Here is a 20,012-nt window from a genome sequence, read left to right on the forward strand (position 1 = left end):
TATATATATATAAAATAGAAATTGGAATTAGAGAAAGTCAGAGCAATTAAAGTATTATTTTTCATATAATATAGTTGATTTACTAAAACGAATACATACTCAATCTGACAATTTTCTCTACACATGCACTTTCCAATTATATTTCTTCACTAATTTTCCTGGAGGTTCCCTTGCTATATAGATACCATCTTCATTCGCTACTCAATAACATAACTGACTTTCACATATAAATTTTTTGTCAGGTGTATCGAAAGCTTTAAAAGATACATCTTTATAGTCATAGTAGAGACGACAAAAGAATAATGTTCCAAAACCCCAACTTTCGCAAAAGTAAAAATTATAACTTCTGTTAAATGGAATAGTATGATTTCCCAGATCATCGTCTCCAGATTGACAACGCACATGCATCGTCGGAGAATTTACATCAAGATTATTCGCAATATAAACGTTCATTTTGGAAGTAAGAAAGCATGCATGGTTGTTGTCAAAGGTTAAAAAAACGAGGAGTAGTAGTAGAACGTATATTGAGGACATGATAGTAACCACCTAGGAAGGACACCAACTTTTTCTTCCAAATTTACACTTATATCATATGATACTAATATTACACTTTTGTTTTTTTGTTTTTTTTTTTAAAAAAATTTTAACACAAATTTTTAATTTTATTTTTTTATTTCAAACAATTCATATATCAATTTAGTTCCTCCATAATTTGTCAAATTTCACTTTAGTCCATCGATAATGATAAAAAAGACTGTACACGCGATGCGTGTGCAGAGTAACTAATATATATAAAAGTTGTCAATACCATATCTATTTATATGTCTAACTCACACTATATATTCGGGAGTACGATTGAAGAACATCATATCAAAGGTAATATATACAGTTTTGGTAAATGTTCAATTATTCTATTATATGAACATCATATCAAAGATAATATATACAGTTTTAGTAAAAATTCAATAATTTTATTATATATATACACACATGCATGAATGTTTATTTGAAAAAGCTCAATTATTCCTACTCTATGGACCCAAGTATCTCTATATTTTTACCGTGCATGTGTGATTTGAAACCCTATTTGCATGAAGAATTAGAATATATATATATATATATATATTAAAAAAGTCACATCAATTAAAGTACCATCTTCTCATATAATAGTTGATTTATTACAATCGTACAATCTAACAATTTCTTTACCCATGTATAACCCAGTTATACTTTTTCACTAATTTTGTAGGAGGTTCTTTTGCTACATAGATACCGTCTTCCTTCGCAACCCAATAACATAGGTGACCTTCGCATATAAACTCTTTGTCTGGTGAATCGAAAGCATTGAAAGATACATCTTTTCTACCATAGTAGAGATGACAAAAGAATATTGTGCCAGTACCCCAACTTTCACAGAATTCAAAACTATAACTTCTATTAAATGGAATGGTATGATTTCCTAGATCATCGTCTCCAGATTGACAACGGATATGCAACGTCGGAGAATTTACATCAAGATTATTTGCGATGTAAACGGCGATTTTGCTAGTAAGAAAACATGCAAGGTTGTTGTCGAGGTTCAAAAGAAGAAGGAATATTGGTAAAATGTATTTGATTTTTAGTGAACTCATGCTTGCTTTACATGCTTCAATTCGTTTGAAGTTCAATTTATATGGTCAGATTAATTCGTTAATTATTGCACGATTCCACAAAATTATAGATTTGGATTTTGGAAATTAAAGAGGTTTTAGTAATTAAAATACAATTTACATAAATGTATCGTAATCAGAATCAAGATTTGAATATATGTTAACGAAATTTCATATGAAAATATAATCATAATTGGAAATATATTTAAGTTTTATTTATTTTTATAAATTGACCTTATAAATTGAATTCAACGTTGAATATTAAATTCATATTGACCAGATTATATTAGTACGATTAACATTTGTGTTAATTAATGATTTTTATAGAGTATTATATATATAATTTTGATACTCTGAATATTCGCTCATAAATACTTACGAGATATCATCATGAACATCTAATAGATTACGTCACATCATCAGTCAGTGCTCATATATGTGTCTACGTACAACGAATATTCATCATATCAAAACGCTCTCTGTATATATTGTCTAATTATTAATCGTTGAGTTTCCGAAGTAAAAAAAGTAATCAACAAAATTATCTTAATATGGTCGGAATATATTAACAAAATATGATTTTTAATAATCGAACCAGTTATTGGCATCATATTAAATGTACATTGAAATCATGGTTTTTGTTGGGGGAAAAAACTTGTGTGAGACGGTCTCACGGGTCGTATTTGTGATACGGATCTCTTATTTGGGTCATCCATGAAAAAGTATTACTTTTTATGATAATAGTATTACTTTTTATTGTGAATATGGGTAGGGTTGACCCGTCTCACAGATTAAGATCCGTGAGATGGTCTCACATGAGACCTACTCTTTGTTGGGTGGGTAAATTGTCTAGTTGTCCCTAAAGATTATTAGTCCCACTTATATACTTATATTAATTTGAGTATTATTTTTACTAATAATTTTGTATAACTTGCTCATAAATTTTAAGTGTTCTCAAATTTTATAAAGTATAATTTATCCAAAAATATATAGGCAAAAACTTGTGTGAGACGGTCTCACGGGTCGTATTTTGTGAGACAGATCTCTTATTTGGGTCATCCATGAAAAAATATTATTTTTTATGCTAAGAGTATTACTTTTTATTGTGAATATCGGTAGGGTTGATCCATCTCACAGATAAAGATTCGTGAGACCGTCTCACAAGAGACCTACTCAAATATATATTATCAATTCACACACATTTATATTAAATATATTTTTTGAAAATTATTCCAAATCAATTAATTTCTATTAAAAAATTGTTGTTTTAATATTTTAAACCTAATTTGTCAAAATTGGTAAAAACTTGTGTGAGACGGTCTCACGGGTCATATTTCTGAGACGGATCTCTTATTTGGGTCATCCATGAAAAAATATTACTTTTTATGTTAAGAGTATTACTTTTTATTGTGAATATGGGTAAGGTTGATCCGTCTCACAGATTGAGATCCGTGAGACGGTCTCACATGAGACCCACTCATCAAAATTTGGTAAATACATTGTTAACTTCCTCGTGATAAACTTTCTAGTTTTTTTTTCTTTTTTATTTTCATTTCTTAAAAAAAGTATTTCATAAATTTTTTTTATTTGTTCAAAGTTTTTTTTTCTATAAATAATATATTAGTATTTGTATAAATATTGTTAATAAATAAATCGTTTTAAAAATAAGCAATACAAGGTTTTTTTAATATAAAATAAATTTTTTTAATGGTTAAATCAAATATCAAATTATATTTATTTGTTTTTTTTTTCCAAATGCCAAATTGAAATTCCAAATCCATATATTTAAAATTCAAATCTAAATTCGATTCTGAGTTAAAAATGGAAGTAGGAATTTCTCAAAAGTAAATTTAAGCTACAAGGGAAAAGTCGGAGGCGATAACGAATCTCAACTGAATTTGGGAAATGTCTCTTCTTCATTTATCCACTCCATTTTTGGCTACTTCCAGGACTTGCTGGAACACTTGTCCGCCTCTCACGTCTCGCTCGATATCGGTGAGCGTGACTCGGCGCCGACGCGGCTCCTCCCGCCGCGCTTTCAGGCTCAATACTTCGCCTACAATCCAATGCTCTTCAGCCATGGCCATTGATGGAGGATCCAGTACTTCTTGTCAGGTATATTTCTTTCGATTTTATTCCAGAAGACGTTTGTCTTCAACTGTTTTGGTGGTTGTGTGTTTATGAATTGTGGATATGAAACTGAGATGCTTGTAATTTGAGGCGTTGAGATGTGTATCTAGTTTAGGGGGAAAAAAAGAGGGGGTTATTACTAATCAATAAAATCAGGGTTAAACAAAATGATCTCGAACATGTCTCGGGTATCAGTTATTTATATTTATTGATAATGTGCTCTTGCAACATTAAGGTATTGCAGGAGAGCTTGTTATATTCTAGAGCATTTTGGGTCACTAAATCAACAATTGCTTGGGATGTGGACGCTGGAGATGGTTCATATTATCTTTATGGCAGCAAAACTGCGAATTTGTCTGTTTCAAATGGTGAAATTCAAGGTTTTGTTAGAACAGTTGGGATCCTTGGTAACATTCTTTTGATTTCATGGGGATAGAGCACTGATACGCTCTGCTTGTCATACAGGCTATGATGTGAAAATTGACCTTGGAGGAAGTAACGATAAACTTCCAGAACATGTAAGCTACTTGGTGTGTTCGTGTATTTGTAGGTTCATACATTCTAGTGTTATGAAGCTTTGATTTTCCGTGATTTATGTATGGTTGTAGGTAATCGAAAGATTTCCTCACATTAAAGACTATAAATCTTTTCAAGTTCCTCCGACTGTGGATGTTTTAGGTTTACTCAAATATCAACTGGCTGTTGCTTTTATAACATGTAAGTTCAAAATTCTTGCTTCATGTTTTACTTTCTCACAAGAGCATAAATGTCATGCATCTGTAGATAGTTTGAGCATTCTCAAGTATTTTATGTAACCTCTTAATCTTATCTCCAAGCAAAATTTCACGACGTATCCTCGTATGTTTATTGTTAAATTATCAGTACTTCCAGCAGATTTAAGTAATATAGTCTTGAATTTTCCAGCTTCAACAAAAAAGAAGTGCATCGTAAAGAGGTGAAATAACTTAGGCAATGATTTCTGCTGATAGGATCTTAGTTGCTTGAAATTGCAGCAATTATTTCCCTTTATTGATTTCTTTATCTTTGACACATTCAATAGAGCAGTTCCAGACATGCCTCATGACACGTATGTTCATGTGTAGCTGGGGGCAAATGCACCACTATTACTGGCTTGCAGTTGCCTGGTGTTCTAGATGAATTATTCTCTTACAATGGCCCACTTGGCCCAATTTTTTCCCACGAATCCATTTCGCTGTACCTTTGGGCACCGACTGCACAGGTAAGCACAATTATTCCAGTTCTTCTTTTCTTCCCTTTTTTTAAACTTGTTAATTCCATTCTCCCCCAACTTCAGTCATATATTCTCTATGTATAACAGGACGTACGTGCGCTGATATATAGGGAACCGGAAGGTGGAGATCATTTGGAAGTTGTCCAGCTAGAAGAGCAGAATGGAGTTTGGAGTGCTGGTGGGCCATTAACTTGGAATTGCTGTTACTATGTCTATGAAGTATCTGTGTACCATCCTAGCACCTTGAAAATTGAAAAATGTATGGCAAATGATCCATATGCAAGGGGGTAAGTAGTATAAAAATGGTTATATATTTACACCACTTCTAGATCAAGTAGCATACTGAATGATTTACATACACAGCTATGTTGTTTGTGTAGTCTCTCAGCTGATGGAAAGAGAACCTTGTTGGTCAATTTAAATTCTGAAACATCAAAACCTGAAGGATGGGATGACTTGGTTGATGAAAAACCAGATCTTCTTTCTTTTTCTGACATCAGTATCTATGAATTGCATGTGAGAGATTTCAGGTAAACAGCTATGCTTGTCATATGAATACCTCACCTGATTTTGTGAGTCATTCTTGTTGAAGTTTTGAAGAGTTGAATAATGAGGAAATCTAAATACCTAAGCATGCAATTTGACGGCAAAGGAATTTTCTCTCTCGTTCTCTTCATAATTGTATCTATATGGACAGTTGGAATCAGCAAAGGAATTCAAACTGAGTAATCGAAAACAAATCCAGTATGTATTTGTTTGGCCAAAATAAGTTTAATTCGTGAGAATTTGTCGTTAAAATCTTAAAATAAGACAGAGAAACAGAATCACTGCCTTAAAAATTTTCAGTTATTTTTTCCTATTATCTATCTGTCTGTGTTGCAGTGCCAATGATAATACTGTTCATCCTGACTTTCGTGGTGGCTTTCTTGCCTTCACTTCCATGGTAAAACTTTGAACCTGATATCAGTTTGTTTTTTGTATCCTTTATTTTTGCTTTATCTGCCTCTTGACCTTTTAAAAATTAACAATCATGCAGCTCTTAGTTTCTGATTATTATCAGTTTCGACAAATGCCTCTCTGCACAACTGTATAGAAGCACGGCCTTTACCAAAGGCAACAAAAATAACTATTGATACTTTTGGTAGTTGGTAGTTGTCGCTTATGGAATATTTTTCACTTGAAGGAGTCGGCAGGAATGCTTCATCTTAAGAAGTTATCCAAGGCTGGTATCACACATGTCCATCTGCTTCCAACCTTCCAATTTGGTGGTGTTGATGATGAGAAGGATAAATGGAAACATTTAGGTATGGTTTTGTTAACTGTATTGTTCCTTTCTATTTAATCTGTTTCTCCAAAATTTTAATTGCATTTGTTGATTGTAATCTATCCTCAATCCTTATCAAAATATTTTAAATATTTGAGAGGAAGTCCAAAGCCTGTAGCTTGAAAAAAAACATCCAACATTTGGTATTTGTGGGTTTTCTCAACAGCATTTTTTAGAACCCAGGATGATATTTATGTTATTTAGAATCAAGTATCCAACATTAAGACTTTTCTTGACTCTGAGTTTGTGTTAGGGACCTGGGCTTTGGGGGTTATATTGGGTTGGGCCAGGACAATCAAAATATTTGTAAGCCACCTACTGAACGTTTACGCTAGAAGAATCCAAAAAAGGGTGGGAAATATAGAGTTTGAATGGGCTGGGGAAGGAAATATAGAAGTAATATGTTATTAGCAGATATAGGGGAGAGGAGGGAAAAATTTATGCAGTCATGGTATTTGTGTTCTCAAAGACATCTTCTGTATTTGTGTTCTCAATGACATCTTCTTTGGAAGGATTTTGATCACATATCTGTAAAAGACTACTGTTTCTGTTGAAATAAATTCCTTATCATTTCATTCTCGTTATCTGTTCTTGCATTCTGCAAATACTTGAAGTTAAATCTGTTTTTTTCCATCAGTTTGCTCATGTAAGCTAAATTAAGTATAAGATATGACATTCCAAGGTATTCTCTATTTGTTTGGCAAACTTTTCATCTGTCTTTACACTTAGCTATACTAATCCATGAGGGAGAAGGTGTGAGTACTATTTCTGCCATATGTTGCTGAATTGTGCAAACTGCATTGTTCCATGTACAAACTGAACTAGCTCGCTGGTATTTGTTTGATCGCTTTCCTGGTCATAGTTAATCTTGTCTTTGAATGAATGTTTCCTTCCTTCTTGTTATTCAGATATGTTATCATATATCTTGATCTGCCTCAGAATGATGTGAAACTTGAAACAGATTTTCAGATACTTGAATCATTTCCACCGGACTCGGAAGAGCAACAGGCTCAAGTCACTGCCATACAGAACGTTGATGGATATAATTGGGGGTGAGCCACTTAGTCCTACTTGAAATACATATCACATTATTTTGTCCATGTTTCTTGTCTGGTTACTAATTTGTTCAGTGCCCATTGGGCTGACAATTTTCTGCTCCCGCATCTGAAAAGCTATAATCCTGTTCTCTGGGGTGTCCCAAAAGGAAGCTATGCGAGTAATCCAAATGGTATTAGCCGCATAACAGAGTTTCGCAAGATGGTCCAGGTATACATTTAGTTGACAACGTATTCAGCCTTCTTTTTAAAGGATATAGTTATGATGTTATCATATAGTAATACATTTAATTGAAGTCTCTAAGCTTCAGTGGCCTTCTGATTTGTTCTGTCTCAAAGGTAGCTAATGAATCTGATGGCAGGCACTCAATCGCATTGGACTTCGTGTTGTGCTTGATGTCGTTTACAATCATTTGTATGCCAGCGGTCCCCATGACAAAGACTCTGTCCTAGACAAGGTCATGTGACAGTACTTGTTTCTGTTATAATCCACAAAATATTTGTTTTGTCACAAATTTTTTTCTTTCCCTCATCGCTATGTACGTATCCATTCTAATGTTACTTCATCATGTAATAGTGTTGTCATTGTACTGAAGAAAACTGTCCATAAAATGATGATTTAGAAAAAAAATGGGATGCTAATTTTTTCTGTACAGCTGACACTTTTTTCTTGTGACTAAGATATTTACAATATTCTCTCTCTCTCTCTCTCTCTCCAGAATAATATTATATCACTACCTTCCACTCTTGTCTTCCCATTTCTTTGTCAACAAACATCATGCTTCCATGATTACATTCTCTCTCTCTCTCTTTCTCTCTCTCTCCAGAATAATATTATATCACTACCTTCCACTCTTGTCTTCCCATTTCTTTGGCAACAAACATCATGCTTCCATGATTACATAGTTCCTTGAACCTTATCATTCATCATGATCCCGTATGTTCCTTCACGTTTATAATTTGAATTGACCGAGCCTATATACTAGGTATTTCTGAATCACGAATGAGGCCGGCTCGAAAAACAGTTTGCGTGAGCTTTAATATTTTATTTAATATGATATAATATATATTAAATAAATATATTTCAAGCCTTCATTTTCAAGTAGCTCGCGAATGTGTTCGAATATTTCGAGCCGAATTCGAACCTTGATTCGAGCTGAATTCGAGCAAAAAATATTAAAATTTTCGAACTTCGTATTCAATTCGTTTACACCACTACATTCACATAGCTATTCAACTAGTGGAGAGTGGTACCTGAGGGATTAAACTAGAAGCTGGAATGTGAAGGAAAGTGGCATTCAGCAACTTGATAGCATGGTGTCAGGCCATCAAGTTTTGGTTTTTTCTGTAGTAGTTTGGGAGATGGAGCATTGCTCAGGTATGGAAATTTTGTATACAGGTAAAGGCTGTGATTACGAAGACTGACACTAAATAAGGAAGGGGGGAAAAGAATGTGTTTTTTGTGAGTCTCCATATCCTTATGGAATGTATTGTCTGAACGAGTCCATTATCAAAACATATTTTGCTTCTAATGTTGAACTGAATAATATCATATTTTGATTTGACTCATTTTTTTGTCTAAACAGGGAGTCTAACTTTGTCATTGGATGGAAGTTCACCTTATTAATACCAGTGCTGCTATTATAACTGTGATACTATGCTAATTGCAGATTGTTCCAGGTTACTACCTTAGAAGGAACCTTGATGGATTAATTGAGCATAGCACATGTATGAACAACACAGCCAGTGAGCATTTCATGGTTGAAAGATTGATAATTGATGATCTTTTGAACTGGACTATCAATTATAAGGTAACAGTTTTGGTATGCTTTCTCCATTTATCTCATATAAAACGGACTATTACTTGTTTTGACAAATTGCTTGAGTTTGATGTTGGTCCCTTAATCAAATAGTGGATACAGATTTTGTTGTCAAATGTACTCAAATAATTCATGTTCAGCCAATATAGAAAGGAACTTTTCAGGACACGCCAAATGTGAGAACCATCACTAAGTGCACACTCATCCTCATTACATAGCTCTATACGAAATATGACAGTAAGATTTTCCAGTAGTAATTTTCTGTTTTCGTGTTATTTGAATAGGCCTTAAATGCGCACTCCAGAAAACCCACCATGTAATAAACATCCAAATTATCCTTCTATGTGAAGGATAGGGCCCAACTCCTAAGCAAAAAAGTGTTCACTCCAGTTATTTTGTGATCTCCAACATGTAATGCCTCTCAGATTTTAGTTCAAATTTTTTCCCTGCCATTGCTTTACATTGGATTCTGTCTTAAATCAGGTCCATGTAGACTAGTCATTTAGAAAAGCTCTAACCCCAAACGAAATCTTTAATGATTTCTTCGCACAAGAGACATTTGAATGCACTATTGTTTTCTAGTCATTTTAGATGCTTTCCTTGTATTTATATGTTCTAATCCTTTGGTGGTTTTGCAGGTTGATGGGTTTCGATTTGACCTTATGGGACATATAATGAAACGTACCATGGTATGATTTACATGCCATCACACACTTCTTCAGTGAACAAATCATGTTTTGCTTTCCAGTGTGGAACAAATTATGTGAAAATATTTTTCAAAGCTCTTGAAATGCGTGTTGGTTCCCATGAAAAAACAAATGTTTGATGCGATGTTCTGAAATCTATTGATCTTGTCTCTTTAAAACATTAAGTGGAAGAGCTACACATTTTCTCTGACCATGTAGTGGTGTATTCTTATAAACATAGTGAGGTCTTTAGGGACAATTTGGTACAAAAAACAGATAAAGGAAAATAATTGTGCTATAATTTTCAATTTTTATTGGTGTAGGTAAAAGCAAGAAGTGTTCTTAAGAGCTTATCGAAACTGGAAGATGGAGTTGATGGGCCTAGTATCTATTTGTACGCTTGGAGGATTATGTTATTTCATATTCATTTATTTTTCATGCATCATCAAGACATTCTAATGTAGCTTATGTTCTTGAACTGATCACTTTTATATCAGTTTCCACACCTTTTACGTTTACCACATGCTTCTACCATTTTTCACTTTCAGATATGGTGAAGGATGGGATTTTGGAGAAGTAGCTAATAATGGGCGTGGAATAAATGCATCACAATTTAACCTCAGTGGAACTGGGATTGGAAGGTTATAGTTCTCACCTCTTCCCCCTACAAGTTGTGTCATCGATTAATTGTGTTTAAATCTGATATTTACTCTAAGACCTGCATCAGCTTCAATGATCGGATTCGTGATGCAATGCTTGGTGGATCCCCATTTGGTCATCCTCTTCAACAAGGTTTCATAACAGGTTTATTTTTGGAGGTAATCTTACTTTGCAATATTCTAAATTGTACCAGCAGTTGACTATTTGATATATTTGAAATTTTCAGTTTACTCTTTCATTCTTGAACAACCACTGTTCTATTGGAGTTGGTAACAATCTTTGAATGGAAAACACTTTTATGAGATAAGTCTTATAGTATAGGTTTTCATCAAAACCTTTTCTGTTCTTTTACTTTTTCAGCCAAATGATCACGATCATGGTAGCAAGTCTGCTGTGGAGCATATGCTTGCGGTAGCAAAGGATCACATTCAGGTACTCAAATAGTCATTCTGATCGTGATAACTGTTGTTAATCTGGTTTCGTGATAGCTGGTATGAACTGAAAGTAAGTGATAAATGAACTGAACAATACTTGTTTGAATTTTAAAGAAGCCTGATGAGTAGTTGATGGGAACACAGATCTTATTGGGAGTGAATTCATAGTCATCATCCCTAGATAGAAAATTGCTTCAACAATATTTAGTAACTTGTGACCGTGGCACACATGTTGTGAAAGTTATATGTGTGATAAATATTATTTTTAAGTTTCTAGTATAATTAATTTGTTTTACAAAATCATCGAGACATGATGAAAAATTTTAAGGCATAATTTTTCTCATAAATAGGTCTTTTTGTCCCTTTAACAATTCGTAACTTGGAACAAAAACCTAAACTTAAGACACCAAAAGCTAGACTTTGAATGTAATATCTGTATAGCTTACTGCAAATTGGATCATCATCACAAAGCCTGCGAGCAATCCTCAAAGGCGAGAATGTAGTCGTGCGTCAATTTGCTAATGGGCTTTCGAAAGATTAAAATTTTTAAAAGAAAAAATAAAGATTTGGATGCGGAGGTGGAGGTGGAGTTGGAGTAGGACTTGAATGGTAGACATATAGAGGTCTGTTGTGTATTTTTTGGGGATATTTGGTTGCAATTTTTTTTTTTATTTTGAGATTAGATTAGATTTCAAATGAGGATGTAGATTGTGGGAGATTGGTTTGATTAGTATCGGATAGTGGTATAACTATTATAAAAAAAATTATAAAAGAAGGTTCCAATCTTGTGAGTATCTAGCTAATTTTCCTCAACATTTTAAATTGAATTGGAAATGGATATTGAATAGTAATAAATTGCTAGAGAAATGTAAGGAATATAAGTGATATTTATTGGATTTTTTTTAAATGAAGGTTCCATTCTTACATATATCTAGCTAATTTTCCCCAATATTTCAAAATTGAATTGGGGAGAGATATTGAATAATAATGAGTTAGAGAAATGTAAGGAAGTTCAGGGATTATTTTGGAATTTTAAAAAAGCTTAATCAACGAACCAAAAGTAGTTAGTTTAGAGGATTTAACTTTAATATATAGTAATAGATTGGCGATGGAGACTTTCGCAGTAAATTTCACCTTGACTTCTAGAGATTTGGTAAATTCTTGAGAAATTAGTTTTAATATCAGTGTTTAGGTAGCTGATTCTGCAGAGAGAGAAGAGTTATCCTGCACAGTTGGTTTATGTTTTTCCTTCAGACTGGTCAAATCTTTGAGGCTTTTGAAGGTAATTTATCAACGAAGAAAAAAATTAATTCCTAAAAATTTATCATAGGATAGCAGCTGTCGTTTACCGCAGTTAAATCTTTATGTGGCACCACAAATTAAAGATGTGATCTACACAAACCATGATTCTATGGGAGAAACTTGACTAGGCTCATTAAACATGATGCTGTAGAACAGAGGGTTTATGCTGCATTTGGCTAGAATACCCGTTGAATGCAAACCCATTTCTGACAACAGAATTACATACATCCTGTTAGATATCAATACCTCACTGATATCACCTAAATTATGCCAAATTCCATCAATCAAATTCAAGCAGTGAACTGGGTGGGCCTTTTACCCTGCTTGCTAAGAATTCCATTCCCTTTATCACATTTTGAAACATTAAAATAACTGGTGTCGAGACCATTTGTTGGCTGATTTTTTTTGGTAACCCGATGATTAAATTTGATAGATATGAATTTTTTATCTTTGCAAAATGTTATATAAACTAAAGAAAAATAATATCTATTAAACTAAAGAAAAATAATATCTATCATCCCATCTTTCTTGAGCACAGTGCCTTTAGCATTAACTAACTATGAAGGTTTTTTAAATAATATTTTTCATGGATGTGTTAGATTACACATATTTGATTGCTCTCTTCGGATATTTTTATTTTGGCTTCCAAGTCACTGATTTTTTTTACCCTTTTTTCCAACTTGAATAAATTCTCTAATTGGATATTTGTTGTTGAGGGCAGGTCGGAATGGCAGGTAACCTAAAGGAATTTGTGCTAACCAACTATGAGGGGCAGGAGGTAATTGTGTTTCTTGACACTACAAAAGCTTCTTTTTCTTTCTTTCCATCAATCTGTGTTTGTTTAATGTCCTCTTTCCCAATCATCCTACATGGTTTAAAACATCGGCAGATAATCTTAGAGATCAAGCTCACCTCGTAGTGGAAGGAATAAATGATGTGGCATCCTTTCTATTGTGAAACAATTTCTCCATTTTACCTTGTACTGGAGAGGATCCTGATCCATTACGAAGAATACTAACTAAAATTATTTTTTTACTGTTTTGTGCGGAGTTCACCCATTTGCTTTTGATCAGGCTAAAGGACGTGAAGTTCCAACTCATGATGGGACACCTGTCGCATATGCTTCGAGTCCCATCGAAACAGTAAGGATTTACACATATTTGAAGAGAAATTTGCCATCGTGATAACCTTTTATTTCTTAAATTTGATTTACACCTATTTGAAGAAAAATTGCATCATGATAACCTTTTATTGCTTAAATTCTATTTTCTCATGGTAGGTGGATTCTTACTGAAATATCTCATTCATACATCTATAATGATAATTCTTTATGAATTCAGGTGAATTATGTTTCTGCTCATGATAATGAGACCTTATTTGACATTGTGAATTTAAAGGTATACATAATTCTCGATGATGCGTAGATATTTCATGTCTTGGTGCTGTCTCTGAGTATATTTCCATTTTGAATAGACTCCTGCGAGAATATCCGCAGATGCAAGATGTAGGATGAACCATTTGGCTACTAGTATAATAGCACTTTCACAGGTTTGGCCCAACTAAATTCATAATTCTATTCTTCTGTTGCATTATCTCTTGTATGCGGAGTTGCATATTGTCCTCAATTATTTGGAAAAAGGTTAACAATAGAATTTACAGTAACCAAAAAATCCTTGTCAAGTGCAAGTTCTATTTACGTGAAAAATGTGTAGTTTATTAGGCTAGTGTAGACAGATATTATGTCGGTTCTTTTAACTGTTTACAGTAAAATATATAACAATTTAATAAAATAAAGTAAAAAAAAATAGTATCTTAAAAGAATGTGTCGCGCCTTTAGGAAATTTTTTTTAAATGCAAGTTACGCTTAATGAGATGGCGTGACTTGCATAATATATATATATTTTTTAAAAGCAAGTTCACACCATATGATCGGGGGTAACTTGGTAATTTTTTTTTAAAACAAGAAAGTCACGCCAATTGAATATGCGTGACTTTCTTAAATTTTTTTGTTCGATTGTGGGTGAGGAAATGTGAAAGATTGAGACATGCTTGTATCTTTCTTGTATTTTATAAAAAAGATGTTGAGAAAAAATTTAATTTAATTATTTAAAAGAAATATATTTGTATCTCGTCCATCGATGAAATGTAAGAGAGATGGTCAAAGGCTGCTGCAAAGCCATGTGATATTTCTTTATTGATAATTGGATGGCAGTGAAAGGCTGCAAAGCCATGTGCTCTATCTGTTTTGGAAACATCCACATGCTTTGCTTAAATTTTGAGTTAATTTTAATTTTTTTTGCAGGTAAATTTTGATTCAACTGTCAATATAAAGTATGTATACTAATATAATTATTTATGTTGAGTATTAAATTTGTAGAGAAAATTATAATTTATGTTAAAATATAATTTATGTGTTATGCTGATTTAATTTTTTTGCAGTTATAATTATTATTATTTTTTATAAAGATATTTCAAAATCATTTATTATGATAAACTTATCATCATTATTTTTATTTGTTTAAGAAATGTTAAAAATTTAATCAAATGAGATGTCTTGACTTGCTTAATATTTTTTTTAAAGCAAGTCACGCCAATTAATTCGGCGTGATTTGCAAATTATTATTTTTTTAAAAAAAAAATCAAGTCACACCAATTGAATAGGCGTGACTTGATTACTTTTTTAAAAAAAAATAATTTGTGGACTCTTGTTGTTGAGGAACCATTCTACGTGAAAGAATGATCACTCACTGCAGTTTTATTAATTATTGTCATATGCTTGTTTGCATTTTTTTTATTTTACAGAGAAGACGTTAAAAATTTTTTAATTATAATTCGTGTGTTATAGTGATATGATTTTTTTTAATTATTTAAAAAAAATAGAGTCTTATTAATTATTGACATATGCTTGATTTTAAATTTTTTTTAACTCGAATATTTATTTTTTAAAAAAAATACACTCTCCGCTGATTATGAACCACAACCACATAATTAGCGGAGAGTGTATTTTTTTTAAATAAAAAATATTCCGGTTAAAAAAATTTAAAATCAAACATATGTCAATAATTAATAAGATTTTTTTTTTAAATAATTAAAAAAAATCATATCACTATAACACACGAATTATAATTAAATTTTTTTAACGTCTTCTCTATAAAATAAAAAAAATGCAAACAAGCATATGTCAATAATTAATAAAACTGCAGTGAGTGATCATTCTTTCACGTAGAATGGTTCCTCAACAACAAGAGTCCACAAATTATTTTTTTAAAAAAAGTAATCAAGTCACGCCTATTCAATTGGCGTGACAAAAAAATAAGCAAGTCACGCCCAATTAATTGGCGTGACTTGCTTTAAAAAAAATATTAAACAAGTCAAGACATCTCATTGGATTAAATTTTTAACATTTCCTAAACAAATAAGAATAATAATGATAAGTTTATCATAATAAATGATTTTGAAATATCTTTATAAAAAATAATTATTATTATAATTGCAAAAAAATCAAATCGGCAGAACACATAAATAATAATTTTCTCAACAAATTTAATACTCAATATAAATAATTATATTAGTATACATACCTTATATTGACAGTTGAATCAAAATTTACCTGCAAAAAAAATTAAAATTAACTCAAAATTTGAGTCAATCCAGTAAACAAGTTACATAAAAAAAATTAAGAGAACTTACTCAAGATGAGAATGAGAAAAAACTAAAACACAACTCTTCGTATTATATAAACAAAGTATGCGGATGCTTCAAAACAGATAGAGCACATGGCTTTGCATTCTTTCACTACCATCCAATTATCAATAAAGAAATATCACATGGCTTTGCAGCCTTTGACCATCTTTCTTACATTTCATCGATGGACGAGATACAAATATATTTTTTTAAATAATTAAATTAAAATTTTTCTTAACATCTTTTTTATAAAATAAAATAAAGATGCAAGCATGTTTCAATATTTCACATTTCCTCACCCACAATCGAACAAAAAAATTTAAGTAAGAAAGTCACACATATTCAATTGGCGTGACTTTCTTGTTTTAAAAAAAAAAATTTACCAAGTCACGCCCGATTATATGACGTGAACTTGCTTTTANTTGTAAACAGTTAAAATAACCTATTATGTCAATAGGTAGGTAGATAGGCCTAGGATTTAATTTGACTTCATATTTGGAGTATTTGGTATAATCAGTCCACTTACGATAAGAAAACATTGGAGTTAAAAAAATGGGTATCACATTGTTTTATTTATTAATATTTGAAAAATTAACTTCTATAAATTAAGCATTTCAAGTTCTTGCTATTGGCTGTGTAAGCTCACAAAAGAAAACATTAGATGATCTGAGAATGAGTCATCTGATGAAGTGCATTTTACTAACAGCTCTACAATTGCCACCTAGCACCATAAAAATGATTTTCTTAACAAAGGCTCTAATATCCTTCAGATTAGCATATTTATCGTGAGCAACAATTTTAATATACTCTTAATGGAGTAGTTTTACAGGGAATATCTTTCTTCCATTGCGGCGATGAGATCCTGCGCTCGAAATCGCTAGATCGTGATTCATACAATTCTGGTGATTGGTTCAACAGGTGGCTCATTGTACTAATCTTGAGTTTTTCGATTTATATTAGTCGAGTCATTAATTGTTCTCTTCATCTGTTTAAAGTGCATTGCATGTAGAATTGAGATGTTGAGAAAAAAATGGCATCACAATCATGTAAAATAACTATGTCAAATTTAAACTCTTTCATCATCCACTACCTGTTCTAATCCTTCTCTAGATGGTCCATAGTTAGTAAGATGTCATGATTTATTTGAAGTTATGGGGAATAAAACATATATAATGTGTGAATGTTTCTGATTCTGAAGTTCCGCGGTTCAAATTATCTTTTCAGACTGGACTTCAGCTACAGTTCAAATAACTGGGGCGTTGGTCTTCCTCCAAAAGAAAAGAATGTGCGAAACTGGCCTTTGTGAGCATAATTCCCTTTTTCATGTTCGATCTTTTCCATGTTTGTTGGATCAAGTTAAATATGATTCTTATGATATTTTACTACGCTCTTTATTAACCACTTCCTTTTCCCTCTTCTTCAGAATCAAGACCAGATTGGCCGATGCATCCTTTAAACCTACAAGGAGTCAAATCCTGGCAGCACTTGAGAATTTTTCAAGCTTTTTAAATATAAGATATTCTTCGCCACTTTTCCGTCTGAAGACTGCGAATGCGATCCAGGTAAAAATGGGTGCATATGCTGAAATGATTTCTGGAATATTGATTTGACATAAAAGAGCCCTGGAATTTTCCTTAATGATGGATAATAAATTTTTGCTATTTTTTATATTATTTGAAATTTTACGATCTCGTGGAAGCTATAGTTTTCTCTCGTCCACTTAGAATTTTTTCATGGTTTTGAGATCATTTAATTTTGTTTGCTTTTTCTGCCTGTCTTCACAAAATTACTAATTTCAGGAAATAAAACCTGGTGTTTCCACGCTAATATTTCTCAAATCTTTCAAAATCATTCCAAGAGAAGAGGCATTGAGACAAGGTTGTGATCCTATTTAAAATTATTCTATCTTCATCCAGGAACGAGTACTGTTTCATAATACAGGTCCATCATGGATCCCTGGTGTCATTGTCATGAGCATTGAAGATGGATACAATGGAGTTGCCGGTCTTACTCAACTGGATCCCATGTGGGTGATAATGTATTTTTGTCAGGTTTTATTTAGTGATGATAATCATACGAATCAATAGTATCGTGTGTTTTGTGCGTGCAGCTACTCATACATTGTTGTCATCATCAATGTTGGCCCAACTGTTGTCACATTTACCAGCCCAGCTTTACGGGGAAGAAACCTACAATTGCACCCAATTCAGGTTCTTATCTATCTCTACGTGCCAGTTTTAAGTTTTCATATTTCACCAAAAATAAAGTTATAACCCAGCCGCATCCTATCCCAAACACCTTAACTGGTTCAGCTGCTTAATCAACTTAAAACAAGACCATATCCTAATCTGTCTCTGGGCATGGATATATTTCTTCTCTGAGGACATAAATTTCACTAGGATTGTCTTCAATATCCATATCTCAATCCTACGGGACTCTTGATATCAGAATCTGATCTTGATCCGGGAAAAATTAAAAAATCTTGGTACAATTTTGGCTTTGAAAATTGCATAGCGAAGTAATGCATAGAAGGAAATGAACTGGTGCAGGTACATATGTGAATCACATGCAACTCTACCTTTATGTATTTATCCCAATCTGATCATATCTGACCATCTTTGGAAATGTATGAGTCTTAAAACCAAATCACTGGAGTATATCCAAATCCAATTTAGCTTAAATCTGAAAAAACAGACAGCCCAAGTTATTATTCTAAACGAATGATCCATTTGCAATGCATAAAACATAACAGGTAATCGTAAAACTCTTAAGACTCGAACTGTTGCGAGTGATAATGTTTTCTTAAATGCTTTTGCTATGACAACTTTTTGATAGAAGAGTTAAAGGAAGAGTTGAAATAAGTCAAGAAATTGTACTAACATAGATATGTTTACGTCGGTTCTACCCCTCTACACTCGGCTTGGGCTGTAGTACTCTGAATGTGTGGCCTTTATCTCATCTTAACAGACTTATAAATCATACCTTTACGTCAGTTCTACCTCTTAATGTTGTCTCACGCTGTGATACGCTGTGTGTGTGACCTTTAATACAGATGAATTCAACAGATGACGTTGTTAAGGACTCAACATATGATTCACCTTCAGGTTGTTTCAGAATACCCTCTAGGACGACTTCTGTTTTTGTTGAATCTCGATCGAGTTGAGACACTGCATTTTTGTCTAAAATTTTAATTTGGTAACAGTTATGAATTGGATTGTGTAGTATGTGTTGTTACGTAATACCATAGGTCCTTTTAAATAGAAGATTGATCCAGTCCTTTGGTAAGGGAAGTCAACATGAGGAAATAATTATTTCCATTATTGGAATCGTGGCTGCTGAATCAAAATACATAATCATTCCTTTTTAAAATTCATTACCCTGGCTTAGAAGCTGGTACACTAGCAACTGGAGCAATAGCTTCATAAAAAATCTCTATTGGGAACACAAACCAAATCGTCAATGCGGATTCCAAATGCAACATTTTCAAAATGGATCGAGCTTTCAGATGGTATGAAACGTAAAGCATGAATATGAATCCTGTTTAGCTAGAAATAAACAAACCATATAGGGGAACGTTTTCGGGAGGAAGACGTTGCTTGGCTGGGTTCGGATCAGCATCATGAACCAATTTAACAAGTTTTGGGATCTCAGATTCCACACTCGTGTTGCTTACTAAGGTACTATATGTGTGTTTTGTGCCTAAAATATGAACAATTAATTGTATTTATTATTATAAAGGTATTTTGTCTTAAAAAATCATATCAAAAGAATGGAGAGATCATCATTAAAGAAATGGTTGTTTTAGAAACAAGAGAAAGGATACATGGAGATATCAAATGTTGGACAAATTAAGATATCAATGCAACTATATAGTATAGGGAGGATATCGTAGAAAAAAATAAATTACACCCAAAAAAAACAAATATTATAACTTTGATGGCAATTAATAGATATAGATAAAATGACTCTTAAATTCTAATAGCGACGATAATTATTTTAATTGAATGAAAATTAGT

At 32.6% G+C, this 20,012-nt stretch overlaps 1 protein-coding gene across 7 annotated transcripts; it reads left to right on the forward strand.

The window, feature by feature from the left end:
* Positions 1-3,467: 3,467 nt before the first annotated feature.
* LOC140976974 (pullulanase 1, chloroplastic) lies at positions 3,468-19,281 on the forward strand. 7 transcript variants are annotated; one of them, XM_073441449.1, is made up of 29 exons: positions 3,468-3,693; positions 3,736-3,764; positions 4,015-4,159; positions 4,245-4,297; positions 4,388-4,496; positions 4,883-5,019; positions 5,119-5,318; positions 5,412-5,561; positions 5,914-5,974; positions 6,215-6,335; positions 7,317-7,407; positions 7,528-7,621; positions 7,773-7,868; positions 9,081-9,221; positions 9,869-9,919; positions 10,240-10,310; positions 10,465-10,557; positions 10,644-10,734; positions 10,937-11,008; positions 13,034-13,090; positions 13,386-13,454; positions 13,653-13,709; positions 13,786-13,860; positions 16,826-16,914; positions 17,221-17,298; positions 17,420-17,558; positions 17,913-18,022; positions 18,107-18,206; positions 19,049-19,281. In XM_073441449.1, the coding sequence occupies exons 1-29, from the start codon at positions 3,555-3,557 to the stop codon at positions 19,157-19,159; spliced, it is 2,829 nt and encodes a 942-aa protein (XP_073297550.1). In that variant the 5' UTR covers positions 3,468-3,554; the 3' UTR covers positions 19,160-19,281. The 7 variants fall into 7 exon arrangements, 5 of the variants coding, with proteins under 5 accessions (XP_073297550.1, XP_073297551.1, XP_073297548.1 ...); XM_073441450.1 differs by having other exon boundaries at positions 4,024-4,159; XM_073441447.1 differs by having other exon boundaries at positions 3,468-3,764.
* The last annotated feature ends 731 nt before the right edge of the window (positions 19,282-20,012 follow it).

The sequence above is a fragment of the Primulina huaijiensis genome, chromosome 5 (genome assembly GCF_012295235.1).
Source record: "Primulina huaijiensis isolate GDHJ02 chromosome 5, ASM1229523v2, whole genome shotgun sequence".
Lineage (NCBI taxonomy): Eukaryota > Viridiplantae > Streptophyta > Magnoliopsida > Lamiales > Gesneriaceae > Primulina > Primulina huaijiensis.